This window comes from Stegostoma tigrinum, chromosome 29, assembly GCF_030684315.1.
Source record: "Stegostoma tigrinum isolate sSteTig4 chromosome 29, sSteTig4.hap1, whole genome shotgun sequence".
Lineage (NCBI taxonomy): Eukaryota > Metazoa > Chordata > Chondrichthyes > Orectolobiformes > Stegostomatidae > Stegostoma > Stegostoma tigrinum.
In genome coordinates, this window is record NC_081382.1 from 40418955 (window position 1) to 40431100 (window position 12146).

General features: G+C 41.1%; 1 protein-coding gene across 1 annotated transcript in view; it reads left to right on the forward strand.

Annotated features, from left to right (window-relative positions):
• The window catches only part of LOC125465416 (early estrogen-induced gene 1 protein-like), a 100789-nt gene that overhangs the window by 80235 nt on the left and 8408 nt on the right, over nt 1–12146 (forward strand). Inside the window, 2 exon segments of the mRNA XM_059638392.1 lie at nt 6397–6548; nt 9317–9421. Coding sequence (XP_059494375.1) covers nt 6397–6548; nt 9317–9421 — 257 coding nt within the window.

Below are 12146 nucleotides of genomic sequence, written 5' to 3' on the forward strand. Positions count from 1 at the left end.
GCATTACCAGATTCAGCTGTGAATCTCCACAAAAGACAAACATTTTTAAAGGTTTAGAAAGAACAGTTGCTTGTTCAGTCAAAAAAATGGATGAAATTTTTTGAAGTCTGATAGTTTAGTGAGAGGGCCTACATTGATCTTAGTGGCTGTCCTACAGAGTTGCAAATCTGGGTTTTAAAAAACCCACTGGGTTGTTGCTGTCTGAAATAGCTGTTTGGGACAGATCCTCTTCAAGGTTGATTTTTTTTCTGCATAAATTAACTGGTATAACCCATTTTTAGAGGGGTTTCATTGTGTGGGCAGAGACTCAGAATGCAGGATGCTCTGCAGTCTGTGGGGTCTTGCTAATTGGTTGAATCTCCTCTACCTGAGCAGCTTTGTGTGGTCTAGTTGTCTGCCAAAAACAGTGAGTGCAGCAAAGATGTACATTGCTGTCAATGCCACGTGTAGAGATTTTATGCTGTCGTAATTTCTATTGAATCTTAAACCTCAATCCTTAATCTCCCTTTTTTTAAGAGATATTAAGTATAGTAATTAAGTTGAGTAAACATCTTGACTGAATGTCATAGAAGCATTGAGCTGATGATACAGGGGAACTGAGTTTTTTACGTTTTCCGGAATGTGGTTGACTCTTAGCTGTCCTCTGAATTGTCAATTTGGCGATTCACTACCACCACCAGCACCTTAAGAGTGCGTACAGATGACAGCAACACGCACATCCCACTACTGAATAAAACCAGTTGCGCGCTGTAATATGAGAATAAATTTGACCTCTTACAGGCCACTTCAAAGGCTTCCTAACTTGTTTTGTGCTAGAGCAAATTACTGCAGGTGCTGGAATCTGAACTGAAAACAAAATGCTGGAGATCACATTTGGGTCAGGCAGCATCCATTTCAATAAAATTGTTTAAAAAAATTAGTATAATCTTACCTCCTTTTCATAGTTATCAGCTTAGACAGCTTTGCGCGATGTTGGCTAAGAATAATTTTAGCAATTGTATCACTTCAGTTTTTCTTTTCAGCATAGTTTTGTTAATTTGCAAAATAATTCCATCATATAAATGTCTTTAGTTTTTATTTTTTAAAAGTTTTTATATTGTACTGGTGGTGAAGGATGGTTCCATACTCTTGTTTTGGAGAGAAGCAGCAATCAAATAGGCCAGAAATCATTTCTTGGTATGGTCTTGTCAGTGAAGTCTGTACAGAGCCTGTGTAATGGATTGTGCACATGCAGCAGCTTAAGTCACAGGAATTATAACTCTGATTATTAATATAAACCCTTCAGTTAGTGAAAAATGGAAGTTGTGAAGAACAGATTCAATTTTGTGGCTATGTTTGCACTAAGAATTGACTTTATCATCATTCTAAATCTTCATTTAATGTTAGACTTTAGAGGTATGGTGATTCACTTGAAACTGTTTTGTGAAATCTTCTTTCAGTTCTTAATCAATTTGCAAAGTATCTTGGAATGAAGTCTGTGAAGGGGGCTGGTTCCTGATGCAATTAACACTTTGAGGTTGAAGAATCTTCTTCTCCTTCCCTGACAGGAATCCCTGTCATTACCTTCCCCTCTCCTCCTGTCAGGTTGTAATTATATATCAGCGTCCCCCTGCTTTCTCTGAAACTGGGACTTTTCGTCCATGATTTTTAAGGCTTAGCTCAAGTAATCTGTTCGGTTCTGTGTCTGCACTGCTGTTCACTGAGAGCACGTCTTATCTGATAATCCTCCACTCCACTATCATGCCTTTCCCATAACCTTTGATTATCTTAGATTTTTAATATGTCAGCCTTGAATATATATGATTGCATATGTGAACTATGCACTAAGTGTAAAGCAATACAAGGGGGACCTTTTATAATTCGCACTATGCAGTGCATCAAAATCCATTAGTTATCAGCACTTACAACATTAATCTCTCGGTGTTCTTCCTCCTGTGAAATTCATGCAACAATTTCATTGCCAAACAAGACCTTAACTAAATGGCCACTTTTGTTAGAATGGGTAATAAGTTTGGTCTTCTGTCTTGTGTCTGGTTGTTATTGTTGATCCAGTTTAGATAGAAACCTGGGATGATGCTGCAGTGTCTGGCTCAGCATTGCATTGAACTACAGAATCACTTTTTTTTTCTTAACCATTTAAGGAGTGTTCTCTCTCTTATACTAATTCTGCTTCACTACTTGGAGCCTGGTATGCCTCCTCTGTCTGACAGTGCACATTATGATAGCACCACATGTTGACTGGACATGTGTAACTGACACTTCCTTCATACCTTTCTCTTTTCCCCTCTCCCCTCTGTGTCCAAAGCAACTCTGAAAGCACCTCAGTTACTCATGTTTGAGATTGGGAGTTCATGTGAGGATAAGTGAAGTGGCTCGATAATCAACAGAATTATTGTGAGCTTTGAATTTCTATTGTCAAAATGGAAACTGTGTTCTTTACTGCTGTTGTAACTGCAGCAACAGTCACAGGTTTTACATAAACATAATGCAAAACCAGTGCCAAGGTTACATTGCTGAAGAATGACTGACAAACTGAAGAAAATACAGTTTGTGACTTTCTGAACGAGTGGAGTATTGCAAAAAATTGAAGAAACCACAAAAGCAAGCTGTCAGTACTTTGCAACTGCAGGAAGAAATGGTTTTTCTTGAAAGAACTACAGTATTGGGACATTTGGAGGTTGAACTCACATCATATGAAAGAGACTTCAAATGGATGCCAAAGTTTCTTTTTAAAATAATTGACTATTCAAAAATCTAAACTGGGTGGCATGTGGTGAGGAGCACCCACGGTATCATGTGAAACCTTGAATTCTTTTCTTGCCTCTCAGGTTGAGCAGTGTAATTTTATATGTATCCATATTGTTTGGTGCTCCTGTTGGATCGCAGTGATATAATACGGTGGGGTACTGAAACCTCCAGAAAGTAACACTGGCTTTGATGGATGGTTCATTTTAGCTTTGTTCTTTCATGGGATCTGGGCATAGCTGGCAAGGCTAGTGTTTGTTACCTATCCACCGTTGTTCCTTAACTGAGTAACCTGCTGTGCCATTTTTGGGGAGGAGCAGTTAAGTGTCATGTTTATTTGCTGTGGATCTGGAGTCATATGTATATGACCATCAATGATCATTTCATTGTCTTTATTACTGACACAAGTTTTTAATTTCATGAAGTATTGATTGAATTTAACTTTCAACAACCAGGGCATTTTAGTAAATGCAGAGAGCTGGTCTGGGCTCTGGCTTTGCCTTTTTGCCAGAATTTCCCCCAATGTGTAGCAGTCTGAAGGCAATGGGTGGCCATTGCAAGTGTATGCATGAATTAAACACATTTTTGGACAAATGATTGAGGGTCCTGACAGGCCTGAGGAAGTCTATATCAAATAGTAACCTTCACGGGAGGAGAGAACTGAACGGAGATAGTTGCTGAGTTGCAGTCTGTAGTAGACCTTGGCGCTACGTCAGTTCCCAGCAGTGTTGACACTGCTTGGGCATTTCCACATCGCAATTACTGCGATTAGCCTCTGACAGAGGTGTGTGTGTCTATGTGACCGTGACCTGTTATGAATAGCAATATCCATTTTTTTTAAAAAAACCCCTGCCCTGCCCTGGCATACGTAACTGACCAATTAAATCTTGACTTTCAGGATCTATTTAAATCAGAATGAACTTGTGGTTGTGAGGGTTCTTGCAAGGGTGTTTCTGCTGATTTTAAATTTTAAGTAATCAGGGTGATTTGTGTATTCAAATCATTGAAATGGTACTCAAACCCATGAATCTCTGATCCAAAGGATACTGCCACTGAGGCAAGGCTGGCAGCAGTTTGGGATCACAATGATTGGACACTGTGTAGTCAAGGTGAAGTATAAAGTCGATAATTCTCTGTCAGAGTCAGCTGGTTCTGGTCTGTGCTTTTTGGCCCTTTTCTTAAATTTCTTCACAGTGACTGTTTTGGTTTTTTTAGTTCTGAATGCACTGGAGCTAAAGTTAACTTGCTATCAGTACTTCCTTTGCAATTACTGACCAATCTTTACAATACCAGTTAGAGAATCTCCATTTTGTTTCATTGGTTCTATATTTTGCTTGAGTACCGAGTGCCTGTGTCTGCTGCCCTCTAGTGTTCTTGGCTGTCTAGGCCATATTCCACATCAAGATCTGAGGGGAATCGGCATCTGGCCAGACTGGATGGGGAGAAACCATACAGCTTGGCATAAGGGTCAAGAACTAGAGGATGTTGATTTTAAGGGATCAGCAATGGCAAAAATGCAATTTTATAATGTGATTAGAATCTGGAATACTCTGCCTAACAGCGTGAGTCAGCTCAGTTGGCTGGACAGCTGTTCTGCAATGCAAAGTGATGCCAACAGCATGAGTTCAGTTTATGAACTGGCTGAAGTTACTAGGAAGGTGCCACTTTGCCTTGGGTGTGGTAACCCACCATCAGTTCGACTCTCCTCCACCTTCCTCTTTTTACCCCCCTCCCCGATTTGAGGTGTAGTGATTCTCAGGTTAAGCTGCCACCAGTCATCTTTCTCTAATGAGAGCAATCCTGTGGTCTGGTAAGTCTCTTATACCTTACTCTGCCTGAGAATGTGCTGGAGATGCAATTCTATCAACTGCCTCAAGAGTTGTACAGTTACCTGAAGAGAATTTGTAAAACTGTTTGGTGGGGGGTGGGGTGTGGGGGGGGGGTGGGGGGAAAGAACTAAAACACCTAATTTTCCAGACAATCAGCACAGACATGATGGGCTGAATGGCCACTACACTTGTTGTAACTACTGATTCTTTGAATAGCTTTGTCATATGATTGAGACAAATGAAGAAAGACAGTTTTAACAAGGTATGGTATCAATAATTTTAAAAATTTGCTCGTAGGATGAGTGTTTAGCTAGCTAAGCTGGCACTTATGGAATCCCAGGTCAGGACAGTGAATTTCCTGCCATAAAGGACAGTAATGAACCAATGTGTTTCTATGACAGCTGACTGAACAGTCGCCATTCTTGTCCCACTTTTTTGTTAAATTCCAATTTTATCATCTATCATAACATGATTTAAACTCATTTCCCAATATTGTTAGCCTGGGGTTTGGGAGAAGGAGTCCTCTGAACTCCCACTTTGCTGCTGCTTCTCTCATTTTATGGCAATAGTCAGTCTCTGGATTATCGGCCTAAGAATCTGGAGGCATGAGTTTAGATACTTCCTCTCCCTCATCTTCTGTCTTCCCCTGTCCCCTTTGTGCGCTCTCCCGCCATTGTTTTACATTTTGGAACAAAGAATGTCTAGAACAGGAAAGTTTTTGTTTTTTGTATACATTTATGCCTTTCACTATTGGGAAGCTTGTTCATGGTTACAGAGGATTGATTTCCTTCTGACATTTACTGAAGATAGGTAGTATCTTAAACGACAATGCTTTATGGGCGTGTTAGCATTCTGAGACAGCATCAAACGTTCCAGCCTTGACCTGTTAGAGATTAGTGCAGTGGTCGAGCTGTTTGCCTCACTGCCCCTCCCCTCAACTGCAGTTTTCAGCGATCTATTGGCACCTATGGCTACTTGCTGCTCGTACCTTTTTGCCTGCTTGCAGTGATGGCAAAAATGCTATTCTCATTCCTGGAGGTATTTTCAGGTCATTAACTTGTTCTGAGAATTTTGAGAAGTTATTTCTAGCGACTTATCTTTGCTCTCCATCCTGAAGGTAATGTCAAACTGATGTTATACAGGTGCCAATAGCCCACTCTTTCTTTCACAAGTGTTATTCTCTGAAGCCCAAGGTATCTCTAGGCCAAGTGCTTGTGGGTGTTTGCAACAGTCCATTAGTACCTAGGCGCAATACTAAGCTGCATTCAGCCTGACTTCCACCAACTCCCCTCTCCCCTTTTGCCCCACTTATGGTACCCCTTGGCCAAGGGCTTTAAGTCGCAGCACTGCCTAAACTGACAGCAACAAACTTAACAGACCAGCAATCAAAGCCTGTGATAAATGTGTGAATTGATATATAGCTGTTTTCTCAATATGGAAACTCTGAAATGCTCTTGAAATTAAGATGGTTGCAATGGTCACTGTTTAGATGACCCTAGCTTTCATGCCAGTAACTTGCAAACATCACTATTTTTTTTGCTTCACTAAACTATTGAGGATTTCCTTTCTAAATGTTTCCTGTCATAACTTTATTGACTATTCTGGTATTTTAATGCGGTTTCACTTGAAGAGATAATGTTGTATTTAATCTGCAGCCCAATCTCTTAACAGCCCCGCTGCTGGATGAACTGGCTTAAAGTTTGCAGTTCTGCCAGCCTTCTCTTCTGCCTGGCTGTAAAAATTACGCTGCCAGTCCAAGTATTTCAACTAAAAAACGAAATTGCAAAGATATTGCAGCTAACTCCTTGTGTTGGCTTCACAGGCCTGCGTGTACTGCCAAGTCTATTTCAATACCAGGCCAAGACAGCTCCTTACAGCTGGACTGTAAGGGAGATGGGACCACGGACAATACTGTTGCCTCTGGGGGCTTGCATTCAGTGAGGCAGCCAAAGCCTCGGCCTCCACTCTCTTCAGGTAAATGTCGTTATTCCAGTTGTAGTGAAGGTTGCATTTTCTTTCTTTTTCCCTATCTCCCTGACTTGAGTGATATCAGTTTCCCAGCACACAATTATGGGTTTGAACTAAATGAATGTTGACCCTTATTCATGCCTTCATTACCTCTAGACCTCACTATTCCTATACACTTGCAGCTGGCCTCCCACTTTCGACCCTCCACATACCAATATTATTTACAATTCTTTCCTTGTATTAACTTGTCTCATTCTGATTACACTCTGCTCACTGACCTATATTTATCCTTAATCGATCAAAGTTGCGATTCTAATATTGTTCTTAACAAATCCCCTTGTCTACCCCTCCCTCTGTAATCCCGTCTAGTCCTGCAGCCTTCCAAGATCACTATCTCCCCTAATTCTGGCCTGCTACATATCTTGACTTTCATCCATCTACAGTTGGTGACTGCCTTCAGATTTGCCAGCATGGTGGCTTAGTGGTTTACGCTGATGTCTCACTGTCTGGGACCCAGGTTTAGTTCTGGCTTCTGGTGACTGTCTGCATGGAGTTTGCACATCTATATTTTCAAGCACTGCATTCCAGTTCTTAATAGCAGACTGTGTACAAAGACATTCCTCCTCCTTCCACCTCTCCCATGTCTGTCTGCATGGGTTTCCTCTGGGTGCTTCAGATTCCTCCCACATTCCAAAGGTTGGGTGGATTGGCCATGCTAAATTGCCCATAGTATCCAGGGATGTGCAGGTTCGGTGGATTCACCATGGGATATGTTAAGTTAGAGATAAGGGAGGAGAGTGAATCTGGGTAAGATAGTCAAAGGGTTGCTGTGGACTTGATTGGCTGAATGAATCCCTGTAGAGTGGAAGCAGGTCAATGTCTAGACAATCTTGGGAATTCCCTTCCTACATCTCTCCAACATTTATGACGCTCCTTGAAACCTACCTACTTGACCAAGCTTTTTATCATTAACTTAAAATTTCTGTATTTTTGAATGCATGTGGTGTTGAATGTTTCCCAATGGCCCTGTGAATTGCTTTGGGGTGTTTTTATTATGTTAATATAAATTATGAAATGCAACTGCTATATGTATTCACTTCCACCAATCTGCAGTGAACAATACAGTTCTTCACAGACTCATTATGTTCCCTGTAAAGGTTAAGGATGATCTAATGTGACAGACCCATTAGTCTGACTTGACTAAATGGGCCCGACATTGTTGTTTATCACTTGCTTACTCCTCGTTATCTGAGGGTTTGTAAAAAGTGTTATAATTTGCACTGAATACCCTTGAGCTGTTTGCTGCTCTGTTCCACAAGCAACCTTCTCAAAGGAAATCGAGATGGGGATTTTTAATTTAAGAAGCACATTGGACATGAGTCTGACGCAGTCTGTGCAAACCGAGTCTTCCTTGCAAGTAAACAAATTTCCTTGTTGTTTTTACCGTCCTTGGTAATCTGACTGGGCCTCGGCCACTGCTTATGTTGATCAGACCCATGTTGCTCACTGCAGTCGGCTGCCTGACCCATCAATCAGGCTCAAGTGGTCATGTTTTAAGTGTTGCCAACCATTTTATGGCATCTCCTTAGTGTTCCTATTGACTTCCTATTGTCTGATCAGCAGGGATATCAATTAGTATCCTCTTGTCTTAAGAAGCTATTATATATTAGAACAAAAGTTCAGTTTCCTGTTGACTTGTAAACCCAAACTGTTTTATTGGTATGGAACATCTTGGCACTTTTATTATGTGAACAAGTTGTGCTCTTATGTCCTGCCTGATCTGTTGAACACCTTTTATGTGCTAGGAAGGTTAACTGCTGTACATTACACTTGTGCTGAAGAACCCCAACACTTGGGTATTAGATTCAAAAATGTAAACCTCCATCAAAATGGGAAATATAAACTGCCAATGAGGAGGTGATATTAGGATGTAGCTATTTACAACATTTGTGTTTTGTGGTCTCCGAGTAGCACACTAGTTATGCCCAACTGCATGTTAGCATAATAACTGCATTTCATTGTCTATCTTAACAGTAGCTTCATACAATAGATCATCAAGACCTGCGGAACATGAGAGCCATTCAGCCATTGTCATTTTCGAAAGAGCAATTCAATTAGCTGTACTCCATCGTTCCTTCATAGCCCTGCAGTTCGCTTACTTTCAAGTATTTCTCACGTGCTTTTGAAAATTGTTATTTTTTTCAGGCACTGGATTCCAGTTAACAGACTGTATAAAGATATTCGTCCTCCTTCCACCTCTGACTTTTTGCCAATGACTAAATATCTATCTTACCATCAGCGATGTCACGGCAAATTTGCTGAATATGCCTTTTTTAAAAATTTAAAATACTAAGTGATCAGGGCACAAAACTAAGACCATTTTCGAGGATGTGTGCATTTTAAGAATAGAATGTTACTGAGCGTAATGTGTTTGTGTTGAATGCTGCTGGGGGGGGGCACTGAGGGTTCTCATTCCTGTTTTAATGGCTTTTGCTTTTAAAGGCAAGTATAACTATGACTTTCCTCCCACTCATTCATATATTCCACAGCAGAAACTCCTGTTGTCAGGTAGGTGGAACAGATTGGACTCAGCCCCAATCAGTCGCTGTGCTTCATTAGTTGAGCAGAGATGGGTTTCCGCAAGTGTCAGGGTGGCAAGCTGCCTTGCTGCACCATTGTGTGCATTGCCCTGCGTGAATCTTGAATTCATCTTGTTATAAGAACACCAAGAACTGCTCACAACACCTCCCTGTGTTTGCATTGGTTTCTGCTAGGCCTGACTGAAGATGCCGATCAGACTCCTTCCAGTCCAGATGAAGTGTTTCAAACTGGTCATTCTCGGAATTCCAGCTATGCCAGTCAGCATTCTAAAGTGTCAGGTAAATATTTCCTTTTGCTTCTTCGTGTCTCTGCCAATTTGTGGGGAGCTTGAAGGCTCTGAATTGCAGTCTTAGACATTAGGATAGTGCTGTCTGTAAACTGGACTAACACAATATTGATCTGATGATAGGAAAATGGGTTTCGTTATTGTTTGGCTAATTTTCTTTCCCCAGCCTTGTGTTCAGCACAAACCACAATTTCTGAGGGTAGATCAGCAGGCCTGGATGGAATAGTAAATTATCTTAAGGGGGAAAGAATTCCCGGACAGTAAAAATGGACAGTGTAGAAGAGCAGTTGTTAGAATAAAGTGACACCCAGGCTACCAAGGCAGGATGCAGAGCCCATGTGAGGATTAGGCCAGATTTTGAAAGAAACAAAGCTGTGAGATTAGAAGCTAAACAAATGCTTCCACACAACCCTTCAATCCCATTTATCTATTGTTGCTCAATGTAAAGATGAGGTGAATTGAGCTTTTCCAGTACTGCAGATTTTTAAAAAAAGATTGGCCTTTTGCAAGGTTTTAAGCAATGGAAATTTATAGACAGGTTTTTTTTAGAAGAGTCACCCTCAAGCCTATGGTGTCTGCACCTATTTAACCTAATCCTATTTCCCAGCTCTTGGCCCCATAGCCTTTTATGCTGTTGGATTCCAAGTGGTCATCTAAACACTACTTTAAATGCTGTAATGGTTCCTGCCTCCTCCACCCTTACAGACACCCAATGCCCCCTCTGGGTGAAAAAATTCTTCTCAAACATCCTCTAGATCTCTTTCCCACACTACCTTAAAATTGTGCGTCTTGGTAATTACGGAGGGAATTCATTATTCCTAATGACCCTATCTATGCCCTTCATAATCTTGAAAGCCTCACTCAGGTCTCCCTTCAGTCTTCTCTGCAATAAGGAAAACAACCCTAGCCTGTGTAGTGTTTCTTCAGCAAATATCATCTGAGTTTTAGTCACTCTTATCCAGTGCACTTAAGGTTTGACAAATAGTTACTTGCTGCTAGCAATAATGTCTAGCTAGGCATGGGGTAGAGGGTTCAAGTTTCTAAAAGAAAGGGACTGGAATAAGATGCAAGAAATGACTGTGGACCCAGACTTTCAGGTGAAGCAAATGCAAAGATCTGACAGTAACAGAGCATCAGAACTCTTGGTGGCCTTTTCTGTTGCAATGACTGTCAACAATTTGTCTGCAAACATCTTTGTCTTTTGTTCCATTTTGACAGAGTAATCTGATCCTGTATTAGGGGTGGAGTACTATTCGGTTGTTTTCCAGATTTTAACGTCCCAGTGTCATGTGTCTTGTCCTGGATTCTCTCACCTTTTATGTTTATATCTGTTTCTTAAACTGTTTTGCTGCCTTGCTGAGTGAGAGTAAAAAAGGGGTCAGTTCTGAGGAAAGGAGAGCTTGCTTATTTTGCCACCTTGTAATTGTCACTCACTGCAGAGTATTTATAACCCCAATTAGCTGCAAAGCTCCTTACATTCTACACAGCAAATTCTAAACCACCAGGAAGGGAGAGTTGCTCATTTTCTATCCTGAAATGATTTTGTCCCTAATTTTTTTTGTCTTCTCATAAGTATTTAAAATACACACACTTTCGGGTATTGTATAAATTCTTGTTCCATGCTTCGGATGTAGCACAAGGGGACATAGCTTTAAATTGAGGGGTGAAAGATATAGGACAGATGTCAGAGGTCGTTTCTTTACTCAGTAGTAAGGGAATGGAACGCTTTGCCTGCAGCGGTAGTAGATTCACCAACTTTAGGTACATTTAAGTCGTCATTGGACAAGAATATGGACGTACATAGAATAGTGTAGGTTAGATGGGCTTGAGATCGGTATGACAGGTCGGCACAACATCGAGGGCTGAAGGGCCTGTACTGTGCTGTAATGTTCTATGTTCTAACCATTTGAAAGCAAGGCCCAGGAAAGCTGCTATAGCTTGACCTGAGTAAAGCTTGAGTACATGAAGAGCTAAAGCTGTTTACGAGTAAGGTCATAAAGCACCCAACTTCTTTCTCTTCTCCCCACCCCCCCCAAAAAAAATCTGTTAAATCTGCATACTGGCTTCAGTTGCAGTGCAGTATAATGGGAGCAGTTCAGGATCCCCTGTGGAATTGGTGTCTCTCAGCATGTGTTTCAGCATAGTTGTCAATGCAGGGTTAGGTGCAAATAAGCTAAGCACATTAAACCAAGTTTTACATTTAGCGTGTCTACTAAATACTCTCTACAAGAAGAGTAGGGCCATGTTTAAACCCCCCACCCCCCCCCCCCCCCCACCCCCACCCCCCAAAACTATGCCTTGCCATTTAAAAATCATGGCTATCTGATTATTCATGGCATCCACATTTGTAATCTTCCCTGATAAATTATGCCCCTTATTTGCCAAGAAACTATCCAACTCTGTCTGAAATATCCAATGACTCTATTTCTACTGCCTTTTTGGGCAGAGAGTTTCAAAGACTTGGAGCAAAATATTTTTGGGTCATATCTGTGACCCTGTTAGTCCTAGATTCTCCAATAAAAGGAAACTTGCTCTCCACATCCACCTTGTCAAGACCCCTCAGGATCTTTTTGTTTAAATCAAGTTACCTCCAAATCTTCTAAATTCTTTCTAATGTTTCCTCAAAAGGTTCCTGAGTACTGGCTTTGGGGACTAATTTGACCTTGTTGCTCTGAGGCCTGTCTGAGATTTATTTTAGTACAGTGCACCACTGCACA